This window comes from Salvelinus fontinalis, chromosome 31 (genome assembly GCF_029448725.1).
Source record: "Salvelinus fontinalis isolate EN_2023a chromosome 31, ASM2944872v1, whole genome shotgun sequence".
NCBI classification, from domain to species: Eukaryota; Metazoa; Chordata; class Actinopteri; order Salmoniformes; family Salmonidae; genus Salvelinus; species Salvelinus fontinalis.
The window spans coordinates 6738046-6763955 of NC_074695.1; the positions used below are offsets into that span (position 1 = coordinate 6738046).

Here is a 25910-nt window from a genome sequence, read left to right on the forward strand (position 1 = left end):
TACCTTGTCAGCTCAGGGATTCGAACCAGCAACCTTCAAGCTTCCTGGCCCAACGCTCTAACCACTAGGCTACCTGCTACACCCCCAATGTACCACCTCCTGAAGTGTTCAGACAGATCTGAATATAATCAGACCACAAAACGACCTTTTAATGCGATCTTTGTATTCTGAAGTCACATGTAAGTGTCAAGTGTAAACACGAGGGATTTAAAAAGCTGTCCTGGTCTCCCTCCTGAACCACAGGTATGGAAATAACCTACTATTGCCAAAATAAACATAGCACTCCACACACACACACTACCATGAAGCACTGACATATCAAGTGTAGACACGACCTCACAATCGTGGTCATTACGGTACACCGTAGAAAAATGTTTTGCAATGTTGTGGAATGTTTAAAAAAAAAAAAAGAACACCTCCCACTTTGTTTTGAATCATTTTGGTCTGTTTCCTACATTGTGAACAGGACTCTAGTCTGAGGACCGGGGAGAGATGGCAGCTGTGCCATTCCGACCCCGGTGTGACCCCATGACCTCGATGACACGGAACTCCAACATTTAGTCATTTATAGGTTAATTAGTCACTTATAGATGTTTAATTACAATTTGGTTTCGATTCGAGGATAAGATCAGCAGCAGATGGGACTTTTAGGAATAACTAGTAAGTGTCATGTAAAATGTAGTAGAGCTGAGATGTCATGCAACAACAACAACAACATCAACAGCAACAAAGGCAAGTGAATTGGCGAGAGGTTTGTTCCTCTTTTGGGGTTTTTCTACAGCAAACTTTTCAGTTGATATGGTTGAGAAGTGATGGGAAATGTACATCAACTTTTGGAAGGTTTTATATTCTCTGATGTAGTTAGATGCAGATCTCTAGCACTCGAAAATATTTCAAAAGAAAAACGGTGAGATTTCAGGCGTAACAAGTCAGGTAAAATTGTCAAAAGGGGATACTTCCTTTTTTTCTGCCTTTTCCACAGCAAACATTCCGTCACGTAGATGGAACCATCCTTGGGTCTTTCGCCTTGTTTGCATAGGAGCATGTTTAGCGGGACACAACGTTGTAGAACGTTCAGACAGAAATATGCTATGTAGAACAAACATGCTTCTCTGACATGGTTCCTTGTTCTACATGTCTGTTTACTGAACAGCACGTGTCCCAGTTGATTTACTGAACTGCACGTGGCCCAGTTGATTTACTGAACTGCACGTGGCCCAGTTGATCTACTGAACTGCACGTGGCCCAGTTGATTTACTGAACTGCACGTGGCCCAGTTGATTTACTGAACTGCACGTGGCCCAGTTGATCTACTGAACTGTACGTGGCCCAGTTGATCTACTGAACTGCACGTGGCCCAGTTGATTTACTGAACTGCACGTGGCCCAGTTGATTTACTGAACTGCACGTGGCCCAGTTGATTTACTGAACTGCACGTGGCCCAGTTGATTTACTGAACTGCACGTGGCCCAGTTGATTTACTGAACTGCACGTGGCCCAGTTGATTTACTGAACTGCACGTGGCCCAGTTGATTTACTGAACTGCACGTGGCCCAGTTGATCTACTGAACTGCACGTGGCCCAGTTGATCTACTGAACTGCACGTGGCCCAGTTGATCTACTGAACTGCACGTGGCCCAGTTGATCCACTGAACTGCACGTGGCCCAGTTGATTTACTGAACTGCACGTGGCCCAGTTGATTTACTGAACTGCACGTGGCCCAGTTGATTTACTGAATTGCATGTGGCCCAGTTGATCCACTGAACTGCACGTGGCCCAGTTGATCCACTGAACTGCACGTGGCCCAGTTGATTTACTGAACTGCACGTGGCCCAGTTGATTTACTGAACTGCACGTGGCCCAGTTGATTTACTGAACTGCACGTGGCCCAGTTGATTTACTGAACTGTACGTGGCCCAGTTGATCTACTGAACTGTACGTGGCCCAGTTGATTTACTGAACTCCACGTAGCCCAGTTGATTTACTGAACTTCACGTGGCCCAGTTGATTTACTGAACTGCACGTGGCCCAGTTGATTTACTGAACTGCACGTGGCCCAGTTGATTTACTGAACTGCACGTGGCCCAGTTGATTTACTGAACAGTACGTGGCCCAGTTGATTTACTGAACTGCACGTGGCCCAGTTGATTTACTGAACTGCACGTGGCCCAGTTGATTTACTGAACTTCACGTGGCCCAGTTGATTTACTGAACTGCACGTGGCCCAGTTGATCCACTGAACTGCACGTGGCCCAGTTGATCTACTGAACTGTACGTGGCCCAGTTGATTTACTGAACTGCACGTGGCCCAGTTGATTTACTGAACTGCACGTGGCCCAGGTGATTTACTGAACTGCACGTGGCCCAGTTGATTTACTGAACTGCACGTGGCCCACTTGATTTACTGAACTGTACGTGGCCCAGTTGATTTACTGAAATGCACGTGGCCCAGTTGATTTACTAAACTGCACGTGGACCAGTGGATTTACTGAACTGCACGTGGCCCAGTTGATTTACTGAACTTCACGTGGCCCAGTTGATTTACTGAACTGCACGTGGCCCAGTTGATTTACTGAACTGCACGTGGCCCAGTTGATCTACTGAACTGTACGTGGCCCAGTTGATTTACTGAACTTCACTTGGCCCAGTTGATTTACTGAACTGCACGTGGCCCAGGTGATTTACTGAACTTCACGTGGCCCAGTTGATTTACTGAACTGCACGTGGCCCAGGTGATTTACTGAACTGCACGTGGCCCAGTTGATTTACTGAACTGTACGTGACCCAGTTGATTTACTGAACTTCACGTGGCCCAGTTGATTTACTGAACTTCACGTGGCCCAGTTGATCTACTGATCCGCACATGGCCCAGTTGATCTTCTGAACTGCACGTGGCCCAGTTGATTTACTGAACCGCACGTGGCCCAGTTGATTTACTGAACTCCATGTGGCCCAGTTGATTTACTGAACTGCACGTGGCCCAGTTGATTTACTGAACTGCACGTGGCCCAGTTGATTTACTGAACTCCACGTGGCCCAGTTGATCCACTGAACTGTACGTGGCCCAGTTGATTTACTGAACTGCACGTGGCCCAGTTGATTTACTGAACTGCATGTGGCCCAGTTGATTTACTGAAATGCACGTGGCCCAGTTGTTGATTTACTGAACTGCACGTGGCCCAGTTGTTGATTTACTGAACTGCACGTGGCTCAGTTGTTGATTTACTGAACTGCACGTGGCTCAGTTGATCTACTGAACTGCACGTGGCCCAGTTGATTTACTGAACTCCACGTGGCATAGTTGATTTACTGAACTGCACGTGGCCCAGTTGATTTACTGAACTCCACGTGGCCCAGTTGATTTCAGGCTCCCGAGTGGCTTGCGGTCTAAGGCATTTCAGTGCTAGAGGCGTCACTACAAACCCTTGTTTCGATTCCAGGCTGTATTGGGGAGTCCCATAGGGCAGCGCACAATTGGCCCAGCGTCGTCCGGGTTAGGGTTTGGCCGGAGATAGGCCTTTATCGTAAATAAGAATTTGTTCTTTCACGGACTTGCCTGTTTAAATAAAAAAGTGTTTTCAAAGTTCTAACAAGAACTCACCAGGACCGCCAGTCTCTTTCCACACTCCTTACTGCTTTTAATTTAAAACAAGTTCCCATTGGGAGGACAAGTGTTTACATACAAAATAAATCACTTTTCAAAACTTTTCAAACCAGTCGACCGTTTTTGTCAGGATGCCCTCTTCTCCAGTAGCCTGAAATCCAACCAACATCATTATCATTGTTTCAACAACGGAGACAGTAGGTTTGGATATCAGGCTACTTCTCCAGTCCCCGCTAACCCTTTACTAGCGTACGATCGGGCTACTTCTCCAGTACCCGCTAACCCTTTACTAGTGTACTATCAGGCTACTTCTCCAGTACCCGCTAACCCTTTACTAACGTACGATCAGGCTACTTCTCCAGTCCCCGCTAACCCTTTACTAGCGTACTATCAGGCTACTTCTCCAGTCCCCGCCAACCCTTTACTAGCGTACGATCAGGCTACTTCTCTAGTCCCCGCTAACCCTTTACTAGCGTACGATCAGGCTACTTCTCCAGTCCCCGCTAAACCTTTACTAGTGTACGATCAGGCTACTTCTCCAGTACCCGCTAACCCTTTACTAGTGTACGATCAGGCTACTTCTCCAGTACCCGCTAACCCTTTACTAGCGTACGATCAGGCTACTTCTCCAGTACCCGCTAAACCTTTACTAGCGTACGATCAGGCTACTTCTCCAGTACCTGCTAAACCTTTACTAGCGTACGATCAGGCTACTTCTCCAGTCCCCGCTAACCCTTTACTAGCGTATGATCAGGCTACTTCTACAGTACCCGCTAACCCTTTACTAACGTACAATCAGGCTACTTCTCCAGTCCCCGCTAACCCTTTACTAGCGTACTATCAGGCTACTTCTCCAGTACCCGCTAACCCTTTACTAACGTACAATCAGGCTACTTCTCCAGTCCCCGCTAACCCTTTACTAGCGTACGATCAGGCTACTTCTCCAGTCCCCGCCAACCCTTTACTAACGTACGATCAGGCTACTTCTCCAGTCCCCGCTAACCCTTTACTAACGTACGATCAGGCTACTTCTCCAGTCCCCGCTAACCCTTTACTAACGTACGATCAGGCTACTTCTCCAGTCCCCGCTAACCCTTTACTAACGTACGATCAGGCTACTTCTCCAGTCCCCGCTAACCCTTTACTAGCGTACGATCAGGCTACTTCTCCAGTCCCCGCTAACCCTTTACTAGCGTACGATCAGGCTACTTCTCCAGTACCCGCTAACCCTTTACTAGCGTACGATCAGGCTACTTCTCCAGTCCCCGCTAACCCTTTACTAGCGTACGATCAGGCTACTTCTCCAGTACCCGCTAACCCTTTACTAACGTACGATCAGGCTACTTCTCCAGTACCCGCTAAACCTTTACTAACGTACGATCAGGCTACTTCTCCAGTCCCCGCTAACCCTTTACTAGCGTACGATCAGGCTACTTCTCCAGTACCCGCTAAACCTTTACTAACGTACGATCAGGCTACTTCTCCAGTCCCCGCTAACCCTTTACTAGCGTACGATCAGGCTACTTCTCCAGTACCCGCTAAACCTTTACTAACGTACGATCAGGCTACTTCTCCAGTCCCCGCTAACCCTTTACTAGCGTACGATCAGGCTACTTCTCCAGTACCCGCTAACCCTTTACTAACGTACGATCAGGCTACTTCTCCAGTCCCCGCTAACCCTTCACTAGCGTACAATCAGAGAAGGACAAGAGGAGAAACTGACAACTGTCCCGTCTCCTCCCTTTTCTCATTCCACTCCTTTGTAACTCTACATCTTCTAGCAGAACCTCCAGTTTCATTCATTTGTTCATTTTAACAGAAGAATTTAAACCTAAATGGAAGTCTTTAAGAACCCGTGCAGCGTGTTTGTAAGACAGTAGATTCAGAATGACTCCAAACAACGGCTTGTTCTATATACAGCAGGTGTGTATACCAAATGGCACCCTATCCCCTTTGTAGTGCACTACTTTTAGTGCCCTATATAGTGAATAGGGTGCCATTTGGGATACACACGTTAAGAGTGCATATACTCTATCTACAGCAAGTGTATAAAACGAATAGCAAAATAATCATTTGTGGCACAGAGAGGCAAAGAAAGGCACCACTATGTTCCCTAATGCCAAAAACAAAAGCTTTTTTTTGTTGTTGTTGTAAGATATAGCTGAAACTAATAAACATCAAACCAAAACCTTGTCTTTAAGAGTAAGTGCTTAACTTCAGCCTGGTACCGAGATCGGTTTCCGAGATCGGTTTCCGTGATCGGTTTCCCTGATCGGTTTCCCTGATCGGTTTCCGTGATCGGTTTCCGTGATCGGTTTCTGAGATCGGTTTCTGAGATCGGTCAGTGCTCTTGTCAACTCGTTGTCAAGCCAAACATGACATGTGGTAAGAGAGCAGAAACAGAAAAGGTACCCAGGCTAGCTCCAAATCATAGAAATTAAAATACTAGACTAGCTCCATATCATAGAAATTAAAATACTAGACTAGCTCCATATCATAGAAATTTAAATCCTAGACTAGCTCCATATCATAGAAATTAAAATACTAGACTAGCTCCATATCATAGAAATTAAAATACTAGACTAGCTCCATATCATAGAAATTTAAATCCTAGACTAGCTCCATATCATAGAAATTAAAATACTAGACTAGCTCCATATCATAGAAATTTAAATCCTAGACTAGCTCCATATCATAGAAATTAAAATACTAGACTAGCTCCATATCATAGAAATTAAAATACTAGACTAGCTCCATATCATAGAAATTTTAATCCTAGACTAGCTCCATATCATAGAAATTAAAATACTAGACAGGCTCCATATCATAGAAATTAAAATACTAGACAGGCTCCATATCATAGAAATTAAAATCCTAGACTAGCTCCATATCATAGAAATTAAAATACTAGACTTGCTCCATATCATAGAAATTAAAATCCTAGACTAGCTCCATATCATAGAAATTAAAATACTAGACTAGCTCCATATCATAGAAATTAAAATACTAGACAGGCTCCATATCATAGAATATCATTAAAATACTAATACACGTCAAACATTTTCTCAAAATATATTCCAGATTTATGAGGTATCAAAACAAAATAAAAACAACAAAAGGAAGAAAAAGAAAAAAAAAGATTTGCAGTAGTAACAAAATAGGTTCCGGTTCTTCTTTATCCGTGTCGGCTCATCTTGTAGCCAATCATCATCTTCTCCTCAACAGAACTGGAGTGGAAGGAGAAAAGGGGTTCAGTAAAGGTTATACCTGTGGGTGATTTACTTTAATTGAATGCACTGATTGCAAGTCCTTCTGGATAAATTACTAAAATGTGAGAATACATGAGAGAAAAAAATAAACTATCTGGTAGGTGTGTTGTATTATCCTGATGTGAGAGAATATATAACTTCATTAAAAGTCTGCATGGTTACCACTACATTAGTAACCGGTAAAGTCATCACTGCTTGACAATGTCTGCTGCCATCTAGTGGTGACACTATGGTACTGCAAAAGGGCTGAGCAGCCAAGCAACAACCGTATCACCATGATTCCACTTCCCCTACATCTGCTGCCATTTAGTGGTGACACTATGGTACTGCAAAAGGGCTGAGCAGCCAAGCAACAACCGTATCACCATGATTCCCCTTCCCCTATATCTCCTAGCCCTTATTTACAAATCACAACAAGTCAAGGTTAGGTACCTCTCATTAGTCATATGTTGGATTCCAAATGAACCCCTTACCTCTACCCCTATACACATGACTACAGATCTGACAGAAGTGGATATGGTAAACATTCCACCTAACCAAATCAGAATGTGAACCACCATACATACAACTACTGTTCCAATCATTTAAGATCTAGAGAAGAGGGTAGGGGGGTAAAGGGTCCATGTGGAGCTCGGCAAGATGCCCAAACCCCTTATCAATCCTGACTCCAACAAGAAAAAGTTGGACCCGTTCCAAAATAGACCTGTTGGTTCTTGGTGACTTCTGATTGGCTGACAACAACAGCTACACGACCCTCTCGTGAAAAAGAGCGAGAGCAGAAACATAAACGATCAAATGTATCTCCCCGTGACGCTACTGCGAGGGGGTCGCCTTCAGATCTGTACTGGTTCCTTACAGTTAAAATTACACCCGAGATCCGTAACCATCACATCAGAACCAGACCCGTAACCATCACATCAGAACCAGACCCGTAACCATCACATCAGAACCAGACCCGTAACCATCACATCAGAACCAGACCCGTAACAATCACATCAGAACCAAACCAGTAACAATCACATCAGATCGGAACCAGACCCGTAACCATCACATCAGATTGGAACCAGACCCGTAACAATCACATCAGAACCAGACCCGTAACAATCACATCAGATCGGAACCAGACCCGTAACCATCACATCAGATCGGAACCAGATCCGTAACAATCACATCAGAACCAGACCCGTAACAATCACATCAGATCGGAACCAGACCCGTAACCATCACATCAGATCGGAACCAGACCCGTAACAATCACATCAGATCGGAACCAGACCCGTAACCATCACATCAGATCGGAACCAGACCAGTAACAATCACATCAGAACCAGAACCGTAACAATCACATCAGAACCAGACCCGTAACCATCACATCAGAACCAGACCCGTAACCATCACATCAGAACCAGACCCGTAACCATCACATCAGATCGGAACCAGACCCGTAACCATCACATCAGAACCAGACCCGTAACAATCACATCAGAACCAGACCCGTAACCATCACATCAGAACCAGACCCGTAACCATCACATCAGAACCAGACCCGTAACCATCACATCAGATCGGAACCAGACCCGCAACCATCACATCGGAACCAGACCCGTAACCATCACATCAGATCGGAACCAGACCAGTAACAATCACATCAGATCAGAACCAGACCCGTAACAATCACATCAGAACCAGACCCGTAACCATCACATCAGATCGGAACCAGACCAGTAACAATCACATCAGAAACAGACCCGTAACAATCACATCAGATCGGGACCAGACCCGTAACAATCAGATCAGGCCAGACCCGTAACAATCACATCAGAACCATAACAATCAGATCAGAACCAGACCCGTAACAATCACATCAGAACCAGACCCGTAACAATCACATCAGAACCAGACCCGTAACAATCACATCAGACCAGACCCGTAACAATCACATCAGAACCAGACCCGTAACAATCACATCAGACCAGACCAGTAACAATCACATCAGATCGGAACCAGACCCGTAACAATCACATCAGACCAGACCAGTAACAATCACATCAGACCAGACCAGTAACAATCACATCAGATCGGAACCAGACCAGTAACAATCACATCAGAACCAGACCCGTAACAATCACATCAGAACCAGACCCGTAACCATCACATCAGATCGGAACCAGACCAGTAACAATCACATCAGAACCAGACCCGTAACAATCACATCAGATCGGAACCAGACCCGTAACCATCACATCAGATCGGAACCAGACCCGTAACAATCACATCAGAACCAGACCCGTAACAATCACATCAGAACCAGACCCGTAACCATCACATCAGATCGGAACCAGACCCGTAACAATCAGATCAGACCAGACCCGTAACAATCACATCAGAACCGTAACAATCAGATCAGAACCAGACCCGTAACAATCACATCAGAACCAGACCCGTAACAATCACATCAGAACCAGACCCGTAACAATCACATCAGAACCAGACCCGTAACAATCACATCAGAACCAGACCCGTAACAATCACATCAGAACCAGACCCGTAACAATCAGATCAGACCAGACCTGTAACAATCACATCAGAACCAGACCCGTAACAATCACATCAGACCAGACCAGTAACAATCACATCAGATCGGAACCAGACCCGTAACAATCACATCAGACCAGACCAGTAACAATCACATCAGACCAGACCAGTAACAATCACATCAGATCGGAACCAGACCAGTAACAATCACATCAGAACCAGACCCGTAACCATCACATCAGATCGGAACCAGACCAGTAACAATCACATCAGAACCAGACCCGTAACAATCACATCAGAACCAGACCCGTAACCATCACATCAGAACCAGACCCGTAACCATCACATCAGATCGGAACCAGACCAGTAACAATCACATCAGAACCAGACCCGTAACAATCACATCAGAACCAGACCCGTAACAATCAGATCAGAACCGTAACCATCACATCAGATCGGAACCAGACCAGTAACAATCACATCAGAACCAGACCCGTAACAATCACATCAGAACCAGACCCGTAACCATCACATCAGATCGGAACCAGACCAGTAACAATCACATCAGATCAGAACCAGACCCGTAACAATCACATCAGAACCAGACCCGTAACCATCACATCAGATCGGAACCAGACCAGTAACAATCACATCAGAAACAGACCCGTAACAATCACATCAGATCGGGACCAGACCCGTAACAATCAGATCAGGCCAGACCCGTAACAATCACATCAGAACCATAACAATCAGATCAGAACCAGACCCGTAACAATCACATCAGAACCAGACCCGTAACAATCACATCAGAACCAGACCCGTAACAATCACATCAGACCAGACCCGTAACAATCACATCAGAACCAGACCCGTAACAATCACATCAGACCAGACCAGTAACAATCACATCAGATCGGAACCAGACCCGTAACAATCACATCAGACCAGACCAGTAACAATCACATCAGACCAGACCAGTAACAATCACATCAGATCGGAACCAGACCAGTAACAATCACATCAGAACCAGACCCGTAACAATCACATCAGAACCAGACCCGTAACCATCACATCAGATCGGAACCAGACCAGTAACAATCACATCAGAACCAGACCCGTAACAATCACATCAGATCGGAACCAGACCCGTAACCATCACATCAGATCGGAACCAGACCCGTAACAATCACATCAGAACCAGACCCGTAACAATCACATCAGAACCAGACCCGTAACCATCACATCAGATCGGAACCAGACCCGTAACAATCAGATCAGACCAGACCCGTAACAATCACATCAGAACCGTAACAATCAGATCAGAACCAGACCCGTAACAATCACATCAGAACCAGACCCGTAACAATCACATCAGAACCAGACCCGTAACAATCACATCAGAACCAGACCCGTAACAATCACATCAGAACCAGACCCGTAACAATCACATCAGAACCAGACCCGTAACAATCAGATCAGACCAGACCTGTAACAATCACATCAGAACCAGACCCGTAACAATCACATCAGACCAGACCAGTAACAATCACATCAGATCGGAACCAGACCCGTAACAATCACATCAGACCAGACCAGTAACAATCACATCAGACCAGACCAGTAACAATCACATCAGATCGGAACCAGACCAGTAACAATCACATCAGAACCAGACCCGTAACCATCACATCAGATCGGAACCAGACCAGTAACAATCACATCAGAACCAGACCCGTAACAATCACATCAGAACCAGACCCGTAACCATCACATCAGAACCAGACCCGTAACCATCACATCAGATCGGAACCAGACCAGTAACAATCACATCAGAACCAGACCCGTAACAATCACATCAGAACCAGACCCGTAACAATCAGATCAGAACCGTAACCATCACATCAGATCGGAACCAGACCAGTAACAATCACATCAGAACCAGACCCGTAACAATCACATCAGAACCAGACCCGTAACCATCACATCAGATCGCAACCAGACCAGTAACAATCACATCAGAACCAGACCCGTAACAATGACATCAGATCGGAACCAGACCCGTAACAATCAGATCAGACCAGACCCGTAACAATCACATCAGAACCAGACCCGTAACAATCACATCAGACCAGACCAGTAACAATCACATCAGATCGGAACCAGACCAGTAAAAATCGCATCAGAACCAGACCCGTGACATTAAACAGAATTTTTGATCTGGACCTAGGCGGGTCCCGGATCTAGTCTTGGGTATTCAGGAAGACCTCTAACTCCAACCACCAGATCAAGTAAAGAAGGTACTCCTTAGGTAGACACTTCCCTACTGGGTAGTGTCTATAACTAGGGACCAGGGTAGTGTCTATAACTAGGGAGCAGGGTAGTGTCTATAACTAGGGAGCAGGGTAGTGTCTATAACTAGGGAGCAGGGTAGTGTCTATAACTAGGGAGCAGGGTAGTGTCTATAACTAGAGAGCAGGGTAGTATCTATAACTAGGGAGCAGGGTAGTGTCTATAACTAGGGAGCAGGGTAGTGTCTATAACTAGGGAGCAGGATAGTGTCTATAACTAGGGAGCAGGGTAGTGTCTATAACTAGGGAGCAGGGTAGTGTCTATAACTAGGGAGCAGGGTAGTGTCTATAACTAGGGAGCAGGGTAGTGTCTATAACTAGGGAGCAGGATAGTGTCTATAACTAGGGAGCAGGGTAGTGTCTATAACTAGGGAGCAGGGTAGTGTCTATAACTAGGGAGCAGGGTAGTGTCTATAACTAGGGAGCAGGGTAGTGTCTATAACTAGGGAGCAGGGTAGTGTCTATAACTAGGGAGCAGGGTAGTGTCTATAGCTAGGGAGCAGGGTAGTGTCTATAGCTAGGGACCAGGGTAGTGTCTATAGCTAGGGACCAGGGTAGTGTCTATAACTAGGGAGCGGGGTAGTGTCTATAACTAGGGAGCGGGGTAGTGTCTATAACTAGGGAGCAGGGTAGTGTCTATAACTAGGGAGCAGGGTAGTGTCTATAACTAGGGAGCAGGATAGTGTCTATAACTAGGGAGCAGGGTAGTGTCTATAACTAGGGAGCGGGGTAGTGTCTATAACTACGGAGCGGGGTAGTGTCTATAACTACGGAGCAGGGTAGTGTTTATAACTAGGGAGCAGGGTAGTGTCTATAACTAGGGAGCAGGGTAGTGTCTATAACTAGGGACCAGGGTAGTGTCTATAGCTAGGGACCAGGGTAGTGTCTATAACTAGGGAGCGGGGTAGTGTCTATAACTAGGGAGCAGGGTAGTGTCTATAACTAGGGAGCAGGGTAGTGTATATAACTAGGGAGCAGGGTAGTGTCTAAAACTAGGGAGCAGGGTAGTGTCTAAAACTAGGGAGCAGGGTAGTGTCTATAACTAGGGAGCAGGGTAGTGTCTATAACTAGGGAGCAGGGTAGTGTCTATAACTAGGGAGCAGGGTAGTGTCTATAACTAGGGAGCAGGGTAGTGTCTATAACTAGGGAGCAGGGTAGTGTCTATAACTAGGGAGCAGGGTAGTGTCTATAACTAGGGAGCAGGGTAGTGTCTATAACTAGGGAGCAGGGTAGTGTCTATAACTAGGGAGCAGGGTAGTGTATATATAACTAGGGAGCAGGGTAGTGTATATATAACTAGGGAGCAGGGTAGTGTATATATAACTAGGGAGCAGGGTAGTGTCTAAAACTAGGGAGCAAGGTAGTGTCTAAAACTAGGGAGCAAGGTAGTGTCTAAAACTAGGGAGCAGGGTAGTGTCTATAACTAGGGAGCAGGGTAGTGTCTATAACTAGGGAGCAGGGTAGTGTCTATAACTAGGGAGCAGGGTAGTGTCTATAACTAGGGAGCAGGGTAGTGTCTATAACTAGGGAGCAGGGTAGTGTCTATAACTAGGGAGCAGGGTAGTGTCTATAACTAGGGAGCAGGGTAGTGTCTATAACTAGGGAGCGGGGTAGTCTATAACTAGGGAGCGGGGTAGTGTCTATAACTAGGGAGCGGGGTAGTGTCTATAACTAGGGAGCGGGGTAGTGTCTATACCTAGGGAGCGGGGTAGTGTCTATAACTAGGGAGCGGGGTAGTGTCTATAACTAGGGAGCGGGGTAGTGTCTATAACTAGGGAGCAGGGTAGTGTCTATAACTAGGGAGCAGGGTAGTGTCTATAACTAGGGAGCAGGGTAGTGTCTATAACTAGGGAGCAGGGTAGTGTCTATAACTAGGGAGCAGGGTAGTGTCTATAACTAGGGAGCAGGGTAGTGTCTATAACTAGGGAGCAGGGTAGTGTCTATAACTAGGGAGCAGGGTAGTGTCTATACCTAGGGAGCAGGGTAGTGTCTATAACTAGGGAGCAGGGTAGTGTCTATAACTAGGGAGCAGGATAGTGTCTATAACTAGGGAGCAGGGTAGTGTCTATAACTAGGGAGCAGGGTAGTGTCTATAACTAGGGAGCAGGATAGTGTCTATAACTAGGGAGCAGGGTAGTGTCTATAACTAGGGAGCAGGGTAGTGTCTATAACTAGGGAGCAGGGTAGTGTCTATAACTAGGGAGCAGGGTAGTGTCTATAACTAGGGAGCAGGATAGTGTCTATAACTAGGGAGCAGGGTAGTGTCTATAACTAGGGAGCAGGGTAGTGTCTATAACTAGGGAGCAGGATAGTGTCTATAACTAGGGAGCAGGGTAGTGTCTATAACTAGGGAGCAGGGTAGTGTCTATAACTAGGGAGCAGGGTAGTGTCTATAACTAGGGAGCAGGGTAGTGTCTATAACTAGGGAGCAGGGTAGTGTCTATAACTAGGGAGCAGGGTAGTGTCTATAACTAGGGAGCAGGGTAGTGTCTATAACTAGGGAGCAGGGTAGTGTCTAAAACTAGGGAGCAGGGTAGTGTCTATAACTAGGGAGCAGGGTAGTGTCTATAACTAGGGAGCAGGGTAGTGTCTAAAACTAGGGAGCAGGGTAGTGTCTATAACTAGGGAGCAGGGTAGTGTCTATAACTAGGGAGCAGGGTAGTGTCTATAACTAGGGAGCAGGGTAGTGTCTATAACTAGGGAGCAGGGTAGTGTCTATAACTAGGGAGCAGGGTAGTGTCTATAACTAGGGAGCAGGGTAGTATCTATAACTAGGGAGCAGGGTAGTGTATATACCTAGGGAGCAGGGTAGTGTCTATACCTAGGGAGCAGGGTAGTGTATATACCTAGGGAGCAGGGTAGTGTCTATAACTAGGGAGCAGGGTAGTGTCTATAACTAGGGAGCAGGGTAGTGTCTATAAATAGGGAGCAGGGTAGTGTCTATAACTAGGGAGCAGGGTAGTGTCTATAACTAGGGAGCAGGGTAGTGTCTATAACTAGGGAGCAGGGTAGTGTCTATAACTAGGGAGAAGGGTAGTGTCTATACCTAGGGAGCAGGGTAGTGTCTATAACTAGGGAGCAGGGTAGTGTCTATAACTAGGGAGCAGGGTAGTGTCTATAACTAGGGAGCAGGGTAGTGTCTATAACTAGGGAGCAGGGTAGTGTCTATAACTAGGGAGCAGGGTAGTGTCTATAACTAGGGAGCAGGGTAGTGTCTATAACTAGGGAGCAGGGTAGTGTCTATAACTAGGGAGCAGGGTAGTGTCTATAACTAGGGAGCAGGGTAGTGTCTATAACTAGGGAGCAGGGTAGTGTCTATAACTAGGGAGCAGGGTAGTGTCTATAACTAGGGAGCAGGGTAGTGTCTATAACTAGGGAGCAGGGTAGTGTCTATAACTAGGGAGCAGGGTAGTGTCTATAACTAGGGAGCAGGGTAGTGTCTATAACTAGGGAGCAGGGTAGTGTCTATAACTAGGGAGCAGGGTAGTGTCTATACCTAGGGAGCAGGGTAGTGTCTATAACTAGGGAGCAGGGTACACAGCCTACCTTCCAGCGGTTGCCACAGCCGTTGCACAGTACGAAGGTGGTCATGGGTTCATCAGCACTGCGCGTCTGCACCTAGAAAACACAGAGAACGACAGCGTGTACAGCAGGGGTAGGCAACTAAATCCAGCCGTGGGATGATTTTTGTTCGGAGCGGATGGTCGGGGGGGGGGGGGGGGGGGAGAAACATAATGATAATAATTTGTACACAGCAAATTGACTACAACTAAGGCTAAAAAGAGATTGTTTTTGAAAATAACATAGATTAAATTACATTGAGACATGATCACATATTTCTGATGATTTCACAGTCATTTTTGACCCCAAAATAAAAATCTATAAATACAATACCAGTCAAAAGTTTGCACACACCTACTCATTCCAGGGTTTTTCTTTATTTTTACTATTTTCTACATTGTAGAATAATAGTGAAGACATCAAAACTATGAAATTACACATATGGAATCATGTAGTAACCAAAAAAGTGTTACAAGAATCAAAATATATTTTGGATTTTAGATTCTTCAAAGTAGCCACCCTTTGCCTTGATGACAGTTTTGCACACTCTTGGCATTCTCTCAACCAGCTTCTAAAGGTAGTCACCTGGAATGCATATAAATTAACAGGTGTGCCTTGTTAAAAGTTAATTTGTGGAATTTCTTTCCTTCTTAATGCCAATCAGTTGTGTTGTGACAAGGTAGGGGTGCTTTACAGAAGAAGCCCTATTTGGTAAAAGTGCATCCTGCGCAATCGGAAATATTCAGACTCCTTTACTTTTTCCACATTTAGATATTTTACAGCCTTATTCTAAAAGTGATTAAATACATGTATTTCCTCAATCTATACACAATACCCCACAATAACAAAGCGAAAACAGGTTTTTAGAAATGTTTACTAATTTCTACAAAAAAAAAACAGAAATACCTTATTTACATAAATATTCAGACCCTTTGCTACGAGACTCAAAATTGAGCTCAGGTGCATCCTGTTTCCATTTATCACCCTTGAGATGTTTCTACAACTTGATTGGAGTCCACCTGTGGTAAATTCAATTGATTGGACATGATTTGGAAAGGCACACACCTGTCTATATAAGGTCCCAGCCATGAGGTCGAAAGAATTGTCCCTAGAGCTCCGAGACAGGATTGTGTCGAGGCACAAATCTGGGGAAGGGTACCAAAACATTTCTGCAGCATTGAAGGTCCCCAAGAACACAGTGGTCTCCATCATTCTTAAAGGGAAGAAGTTTGGAACCACCAAGACTCTTCCTAGAGCTGGTCGCCCATCCAAACAGAGCAATCGGGGGAGAAGGGCCTTGGCCAGGGAGGTGACCAAGAACCCAATGGTCACTCTGACAGAGCTCCAGAGTTCCTCTGTGGAGATGGGAGAACCTTCCAGAAGGACAACCATCTCTGCACTACTCCACCAATCAGGCCTTTATAGTAAAGTGGCCAAACGGAAGCCACTCCTCAGTAAAAGGCACATGACAGCCTGCTAGGAGTTTGCCAAAAGGCACCTAAATCAAATCAAATCAAGTTTATTTTATATAGCCCTTCGTACATCAGCTAATATCTCGAAGTGCTGTACAGAACCCCAGCCTAAAACCCCAAACAGCAAGCAATGCAGGTGTAGAAGCACGGTGGCTAGGAAAAACTCCCTAGAAAGGCCAAAACCTAGGAAGAAACCTAGAGAGGAACCAGGCTATGAGGGGTGGCCAGTCCTCTTCTGGCTGTGCCGGGTGGAGATTATAACAGAACATGGCCAAGATGTTCAAAATGTTCATAAATGACAAGCATGGTCAAATAATAATCAGGAATAAATGTCAGTTGGCTTTTCATAGCAGATCATTAAGAGTTGAAAACAGCAGGTCTGAGACAGGTAGGGGTTCCATAACCGCAGGCAGAACAGTTGAAACTGGAACAGCAGCAAGGCTGCAAACCTAAAGGACTCTCAGACCATGAGAAACAAGATTCTCTGGTCTGATGAAACCAAGATTGAACACTGTGGCCTGAATGCCAAGCGTCACATGTCTGGAGGAACCCTGTAGGAAACCTCGTAACGGTGAAGCATGGTGGTGGTGGCAGCATCATGCTGTGGGGGTGTTTTTCAGCGGCAGGGACTGGGAGACTAGTCAGGATCGAGGGAAAGATGAACAGAACAAAGTACAGAGAGATCCTTGATGAAAACCTGCTCTAGAACGATCAGGATCTCAGACTGGGGCGATGGTTCACCTTCCAACAGGACACCGACCTTAAGCACACAGCAGAGACAGCGCAGCAGTGGCTTGGGGACAAGTCTCTGGACATACTAAGACAATCATGAAGCGGGCACGACAACACCTTTTCCCCTCAGGAGACTGAAAAGATTTGGCATGGGTCCCCAGATTAACAAAAAGTTGTACATCTGCACCATCAAGAGCTTCCTGACCGGTTGCATCACCGCCTGGTACGCCAACAAGTCGCTACAGAGGGTAGTGCGTACGGCCCAGTACATCACTGGGGTCAAGCTTCCTGCCATCCAGGACCTACATACCAGGCGGTGTCAGAGGAAGGCACAAACAATTGTCAAAGACTCCAGTCACCCAAGTCATAGACTGTTCTCTCTGCTACCGTACGGCAAGCTGTACCGGAACACCAAGTCTAGGACCAAAATGCTCCTTAACAGCTTCTACCCCCAAGCCATAAGACTGCTGAATAATTAATGGAAACTCTTTACATTGACGCCCCCATCCATTCGTTTTTTACAGTTCTGCTACTCGCTGTTTATTATCTATGAATAGTCACTTCACCCCTACCTACATGTACAAATGACCTCTAACCTTTACTCCCACACACTGACTCGGTACCGGTACCTCCTATATATATAGCCTCGTTACTGTTATGTTATTGTGTTACTTCTTCTTATTTTCTACTATAGTTTATTTGGTAAACATTTTCTTAACTTTTCTTAAACTGCACTGTTGGTTAAGGGCTTGTAAGTAAGCATTTCACAGTAAAGTCTACACTTGTTGTATTCGGCATTTCACAGTAAAGTCTACACTTGTTGTATTCAGCATTTCACAGTAAAGTCTACACTTGTTGTATTCAGCATTTCACTGTAAGGTCTACTACACCTGTTGTATTCAGCATTTCACTGTAAGGTCTACTACACCTGTTGTAATCAGCATTTCACTGTAAGGTCTACTACACCTGTTGTATTCAGCATTTCACTGTAAGGTCTACTACACCTGTTGTAATCAGCATTTCACTGTAAGGTCTACTACACCTGTTGTATTCAGCATTTCACTGTAAGGTCTACTACACCTGTTGTATTCAGCATTTCACTGTAAGGTCTACTACACCTGTGGTATTCAGCATTTCACTGTAAGGTCTACTACACCTGTTGTAATCAGCATTTCACTGTAAGGTCTACTACACCTGTTGTAATCAGCATTTCACTGTAAGGTCTACTACACCTGTTGTAATCAGCATTTCACTGTAAGGTCTACTACAGCTGTTGTATTCAGCATTTCACAGTAAGGTCTACTACACCTGTTGTATTCAGCATTTCACTGTAAGGTCTACTACACCTGTTGTATTCAGCATTTCACTGTAAGGTCTACTACAGCTGTTGTATTCAGCATTTCACAGTAAGGTCTACTACACCTGTTGTATTCAGCATTTCACAGTAAGGTCTACTACGCCTGTTGTATTCAGCATTTCACAGTAAGGTCTACTACACCTGTTGTATTCAGCATTTCACTGTGAGGTCTACTACACCTGTTGTATTCAGCATTTCACTGTGAGGTCTACTACACCTGTGGTATTCAGCATTTCACTGTGAGGTCTACTACACCTGTGGTATTCAGCATTTCACTGTAAGGTCTACTACACCTGTTGTATTCAGCATTTCACTGTAAGGTCTACTACACCTGTTGTATTCACCATTTCACCGTGAGGTCTACTACACCTGTTGTATTCAGCATTTCACTGTAAGGTCTACTACACCTGTTGTATTCAGCATTTCACTGTAAGGTCTACTACACCTGTTGTATTCAGCATTTCACTGTAAGGTCTACTACACCTGTTGTATTCAGCATTTCACTGTAAGGTCTACTACACCTGTTGTATTCAGCATTTCACTGTGAGGTCTACTACACCTGTTGTATTCAGCATTTCACTGTAAGGTCTACTACACCTGTTGTATTCAGCATTTCACTGTAAGGTCTACTACACCTGTTGTATTCAGCATTTCACTGTAAGGTCTACTACACCTGTTGTAATCAGCATTTCACTGTAAGGTCTACTACAGCTGTTGTATTCAGCATTTCACAGTAAGGTCTACACCTGTTGTATTCAGCATTTCACAGTAAGGTCTACTACACCTGTTGTATTCAGCATTTCACAGTAAGGTCTACTACGCCTGTTGTATTCAGCATTTCACAGTAAGGTCTACTACACCTGTTGTATTCAGCATTTCACTGTGAGGTCTACTACACCTGTTGTATTCAGCATTTCACTGTAAGGTCTACTACACCTGTTGTATTCAGCATTTCACTGTGAGGTCTACTACACCTGTTGTATTCAGCATTTCACTGTAAGGTCTACTACACCTGTTGTATTCAGCATTTAACTGTAAGGTCTACTACACCTGTTGTATTCAGCATTTCACTGTGAGGTCTACTACACCTGTTGTATTCAGCATTTCACTGTAAGGTCTACTACACCTGTTGTATTCAGCATTTCACTGTAAGGTCTACTACACCTGTTGTATTCAGCATTTCACTGTGAGGTCTACTACACCTGTTGTATTCAGCATTTCACTGTAAGGTCTACTACACCTGTTGTATTCAGCATTTCACTGTGAGGTCTACACCTGTTATATTCAGCATTTCACTGTAAGGTCTACTACACCTGTTGTATTCAGCATTTCACTGTGAGGTCTACTACACCTGTTGTATTCAGCATTTCACTGTGAGGTCTACTACACCTGTTGTATTCAGCATTTCACTGTGAGGTCTACTACACCTGTTGTATTCAGCATTTCACTGTGAGGTCTACTACACCTGTTGTATTCAGCATTTCACTGTGAGGTCTACTACACCTGTTGTATTCAGCATTTCACTGTAAGGTCTACTACACCTGGTGTATTCAGCATTTCACTGTGAGGTCTACTACACCTGTTGTATTCAGCATTTCACTGTGAGGTCTACTACACCTGTTGTATTCAGCATTTCACTGTAAGGTCTACTACACCTGTTGTAATCAGCATTTCACTGTAAGGTCTACTACACCTGTTGTATTCAGCATTTCACTGTGAGGTCTACACCTGTTATATTCAGCATTTCACTGTAAGGTCTACTACACCTGTTGTATTCAGCATTTCACTGTGAGGTCTACTACACCTGTTGTATTCAGCATTTCACTGTAAGGTCTACTACACCTGTTGTATTCAGCATTTCACTGTAAAGTCTATTACACCTGTTGTATTCAGCATTTCACTGTGAGGTCTACTACACCTGTTGTATTCAGCATTTCACTGTAAGGTCTATTACACCTGTTGTATTCAGCATTTCACTGTGAGGTCTACTACACCTGTTGTATTCAGCATTTCACTGTGAGGTCTACTACACCTGTTGTATTCAGCATTTTACTGTAAGGTCTACTACACCTGTTGTATTCAGCATTTCACTGTGAGGTCTACTACACCTGTTATATTCAGCATTTCACTGTAAGGTCTACTACACCTGTTGTATTCAGCATTTCACTGTAAGGTCTACTACACCTGTTGTATTCAGCATTTCACTGTGAGGTCTACTACACCTGTTGTATTCAGCATTTCACTGTGAGGTCTACTACACCTGTTGTATTCAGCATTTCACTGTAAGGTCTACTACACCTGTTGTATTCAGCATTTCACAGTAAGGTCTACTACACCTGTTGTATTCAGCATTTCACAGTAAGGTCTACTACGCCTGTTGTATTCAGCATTTCACTGTGAGGTCTACTACACCTGTTGTATTCAGCATTTCACTGTAAGGTCTACTACACCTGTTGTATTCAGCATTTCACTGTGAGGTCTACTACACCTGTTGTATTCAGCATTTCACTGTGAGGTCTATTACACCTGTTGTATTCAGCATTTCACGGTAAGGTCTACAGCTGTTGTATTCAGCATTTCACGGTAAGGTCTACACTTGTATTTGGCGCATGTGACACATTTTAATGTCCTTGAGTGGCATTTCTAAAAACCTGTTTATGTTATGGTGTGTAGAATGATGAAGAAAACAAACAATTTAATTCATTTTAGAATAACTGTAACGTAACAAAGCTGGAAAAAGTCAAAGGGCCTGAATACTTTCTGAATACAATGTGTATATAGAGATATCAAAAAAAATCCCACTAAAATCTTTGGCGGTCCAAAAAAACAATACTTTGAGTCCAGTTTTGGCCCGCGGGCCGCCAGTAGCCTACCTCTCATCTATAGTATCTGTTAGCTGTTTGAATACTTTCTGAAGGCACACTATGTCAGTACCTGTGTAGAGGTGCAGTTCACTATGTCAGTACCTGTGTGTCCAGTTCACTATGTCAGTACCTGTGTAGAGGTCCAGTTCACTATGTCAGTACCTGTGTAGAGGTCCAGTTCACTATGTCAGTACCTGTGTAGAGGTCCAGTTCACTATGTCAGTACCTGTGTGTCTAGTTCACTATGTCAGTACCTGTGTAGAGGTGCAGTTCACTATGTCAGTACCTGTGTAGAGGTGGAGTTCACTATGTCAGTACCTGTGTGTCTAGTTCACTATGTCAGTACCTGTGTAGAGGTCCAGTTCACTATGTCAGTACCTGTGTAGAGGTCCAGTTCACTATGTCAGTACCTGTGTGTCTAGTTCACTATGTCAGTACCTGTGTGTAGGTGCAGTTCACTATGTCAGTACCTGTGTGTCCAGTTCACTATGTCAGTACCTGTGTGTAGGTGCAGTTCACTATGTCAGTACCTGTGTAGAGGTGCAGTTCACTATGTCAGTACCTGTGTAGAGGTGCAGTTCACTATGTCAGTACCTGTGTGTCCAGTTCACTATGTCAGTACCTGTGTAGAGGTACAGTTCACTATGTCAGTCCCTGTGTAGAGGTGCAGTTCACTATGTCAGTACCTGTGTCCAGTTCACTATGTCAGTACCTGTGTGGAGGTCCAGTTCACTATGTCAGTCCCTGTGTAGAGGTGCAGTTCCCTATGTCAGTCCCTGTGTAGAGGTGGAGTTCACTATGTCAGTACCTGTGTCCAGTTCACTATGTCAGTACCTATGTGTAGGTGCAGTTCACTATGTCAGTACCTGTGTGTCCAGTTCACTATGTCAGTACCTATGTGTAGGTCCAGTTCACTATGTCAGTACCTGTATGTCCAGTTCACTATGTCAGTACCTGTGTAGAGGTCCAGTTCACTATGTCAGTACCTGTGTAGAGGTGGAGTTCACTATGTCAGTCCCTGTGTAGAGGTCCAGTTCACTATGTCAGTACCTTTGTGTAGGTCCAGTTCACTATGTCAGTACCTGTGTAGAGGTGGAGTTCACTATGTCAGTACCTGTGTAGAGGTCCAGTTCACTATGTCAGTACCTGTGTAGAAGTCCAGTTCACTATGTCAGTACCTGTGTAGAGGTGGAGTTCACTATGTCAGTACCTGTGTGTCCAGTTCACTATGTCAGTACCTGTGTGTAGGTGCAGTTCACTATGTCAGTACCTGTGTGTCCAGTTCACTATGTCAGTACCTGTGTGTCCAGTTCACTATGTCAGTACCTGTGTAGAGGTCCAGTTCACTATGTCAGTACCTGTGTGTAGGTGCAGTTCACTATGTCAGTACCTGTGTAGAGGTCCAGTTCACTATGTCAGTACCTGTGTGTAGGTGCAGTTCACTATGTCAGTACCTGTGTGTAGGTCCAGTTCACTATGTCAGTACCTGTGTGTCCAGTTCACTATGTCAGTACCTGTGTGTCCAGTTCACTATGTCAGTACCTGTGTGTCCAGTTCACTATGTCAGTACCTGTGTGTAGGTGCAGTTCACTATGTCAGTACCTGTGTAGAGGTGGAGTTCACTATGTCAGTACCTGTGTCCAGTTCACTATGTCAGTACCTGTGTGTAGGTGCAGTTCACTATGTCAGTACCTGTGTAGAGGTGGAGTTCACTATGTCAGTACCTGTGTAGAGGTCCAGTTCACTATGTCAGTACCTGTGTAGAGGTCCAGTTCACTATGTCAGTACCTGTGTCCAGTTCACTATGTCAGTACCTGTGTAGAGGTGGAGTTCACTATGTCAGTACCTGTGTGTAGGTCCAGTTCACTATGTCAGTACCTGTGTGTAGGTCCAGTTCACTATGTCAGTACCTGTGTAGAGGTGGAGTTCACTATGTCAGTACCTGTGTGTAGGTCCAGTTCACTATGTCAGTACCTGTGTAGAGGTCCAGTTCACTATGTCAGTACCTGTGTAGAGGTCCAGTTCACTATGTCAGTACCTGTGTGTCCAGTTCACTATGTTAGTACCTGTGTGTCCAGTTCACTATGTCAGTACCTGTGTGTCCAGTTCACTATGTCAGTACCTGTGTAGAGGTCCAGTTCACTATGTCAGTACCTGTGTAGAGGTCCAGTTCACTATGTCAGTACCTGTGTAGAGGTCCAGTTCACTATGTCAGTACCTGTGTAGGTCCAGTTCACTATGTCAGTACCTGTGTGTCCAGTTCACTATGTCAGTACCTGTGTAGAGGTGCAGTTCACTATGTCAGTACCTGTGTAGAGGTGGAGTTCACTATGTCAGTACCTGTGTAGAGTTCCAGTTCACTATGTCAGTACCTGTGTAGAGGTCCAGTTCACTATGTCAGTACCTGTGTAGAGGTCCAGTTCACTATGTCAGTACCTGTGTGTCCAGTTCACTATGTCAGTACCTGTGTGTCCAGTTCACTATGTCAGTACCTGTGTGTCCAGTTCACTATGTCAGTACCTGTGTAGAGGTCCAGTTCACTATGTCAGTACCTGTGTGTAGGTGCAGTTCTTTATGTCAGTACCTGTGTAGAGGTCCAGTTCACTATGTCAGTACCTGTGTGTAGGTGCAGTTCTTTATGTCAGTACCTGTGTAGAGGTCCAGTTCACTATGTCAGTACCTGTGTGTAGGTGCAGTTCACTATGTCAGTACCTGTGTGTAGGTGCAGATCACTATGTCAGTACCTGTGTGTCCAGTTCACTATGTCAGTACCTGTGTGTAGGTGCAGTTCACTATGTCAGTACCTGTGTGTCCAGTTCACTATGTCAGTACCTGTGTGTCCAGTTCACTATGTCAGTACCTGTGTGTCCAGTTCACTATGTCAGTACCTGTGTGTCCAGTTCACTATGTCAGTACCTGTGTAGAGGTGCAGTTCACTATGTCAGTACCTGTGTAGAGGTCCAGTTCACTATGTCAGTCCCTATGTATAGGTCCAGTTCACTATGTCAGTACCTGTGTAGAGGTCCAGTTCACTATGTCAGTACCTGTGTAGAGGTGGAGTTCACTATGTCAGTCCCTGTGTAGAGGTCCAGTTCACTATGTCAGTACCTTTGTGTAGGTCCAGTTCACTATGTCAGTACCTGTGTAGAGGTGGAGTTCACTATGTCAGTACCTGTGTCCAGTTCACTATGTCAGTACCTATGTCCAGTTCACTATGTCAGTACCTGTGTGTAGAGGTCCAGTTCACCATGTCAGTACCTGTGTAGAGGTCCAGTTCACTATGTCAGTACCTGTGTAGAGGTGGAGTTCACTATGTCAGTACCTGTGTCCAGTTCACTATGTCAGTACCTATGTCCAGTTCACTATGTCAGTACCTGTGTGTAGAGGTCCAGTTCACTATGTCAGTACCTGTGTAGAGGTCCAGTTCACTATGTCAGTACCTGTGTAGAGGTCCAGTTCACTATGTCAGTACCTGTGTGTCCAGTTCACTATGTCAGTACCTGTGTGTAGGTGCAGTTCACTATGTCAGTACCTGTGTAGAGGTCCAGTTCACTATGTCAGTACCTGTGTAGTGGTCCAGTTCACTATGTCAGTACCTGTGTAGAGGTCCAGTTCACTATGTCAGTACCTGTGTAGAGGTCCAGTTCACTATGTCAGTACCTGTGTAGAGGTGCAGTTCACTATGTCAGTACCTGTGTGTCTAGTTCACTATGTCAGTACCTGTGTGTCCAGTTCACTATGTCAGTACCTGTGTAGAGGTGCAGTTCACTGTCAGTACCTGTGTGTCCAGTTCACTATGTCAGTACCTGTGTAGAGGTCCAGTTCACTATGTCAGTACCTGTGTGTAGAGGTCCAGTTCACTATGTCAGTACCTGTGTAGAGGTCCAGTTCACTATGTCAGTACCTGTGTGTAGAGGTCCAGTTCACTATGTCAGTACCTGTGTAGAGGTGCAGTTCACTATGTCAGTACCTGTGTAGAGGTCCAGTTCACTATGTCAGTACCTGTGTAGAGGTGGAGTTCACTATGTCAGTACCTGAGTGTAGAGGTGCAGTTCACTATGTCAGTACCTGAGTGTAGAGGTCCAGTTCACTATGTCAGTACCTGTGTAGAGGTCCAGTTCACTATGTCAGTACCTGTGTAGAGGTGGAGTTCACTATGTCAGTACC

General features: G+C 45.0%; 1 protein-coding gene and 3 long non-coding RNA genes across 4 annotated transcripts in view; 1 reads left to right on the top strand and 3 right to left on the bottom strand.

The window, feature by feature from the left end:
• Positions 1 to 3614: 3614 nt before the first annotated feature.
• The window catches only part of LOC129829461 (transcription elongation factor A protein 2-like), a 43486-nt gene continuing 21190 nt past the window's right edge, over positions 3615 to 25910 (bottom strand). Inside the window, exons 9-10 of the mRNA XM_055891165.1 lie at positions 15304 to 15375; positions 3615 to 6832 (exon numbers count right to left, since the gene is read on the bottom strand). Coding sequence (XP_055747140.1) covers positions 6824 to 6832; positions 15304 to 15375 — 81 coding nt within the window. The 3' untranslated portion in view covers positions 3615 to 6823. The remainder of the gene's footprint in view (positions 6833 to 15303; positions 15376 to 25910) is intronic.
• Positions 22050 to 24283, bottom strand: LOC129829463 (uncharacterized). Its single transcript, XR_008755396.1, has 3 exons — positions 23468 to 24283; positions 22698 to 23101; positions 22050 to 22153 (listed from the first exon to the last, which is right to left on the bottom strand). It is a non-coding gene; the product is annotated as an uncharacterized LOC129829463 (long non-coding RNA).
• LOC129829465 (uncharacterized) lies at positions 24115 to 25167 on the top strand. Its single transcript, XR_008755398.1, has 3 exons — positions 24115 to 24157; positions 24734 to 24797; positions 25130 to 25167. It is a non-coding gene; the product is annotated as an uncharacterized LOC129829465 (long non-coding RNA).
• Positions 24305 to 25909, bottom strand: LOC129829464 (uncharacterized). The gene is made up of 3 exons (XR_008755397.1): positions 25714 to 25909; positions 25340 to 25647; positions 24305 to 25215 (listed from the first exon to the last, which is right to left on the bottom strand). It is a non-coding gene; the product is annotated as an uncharacterized LOC129829464 (long non-coding RNA).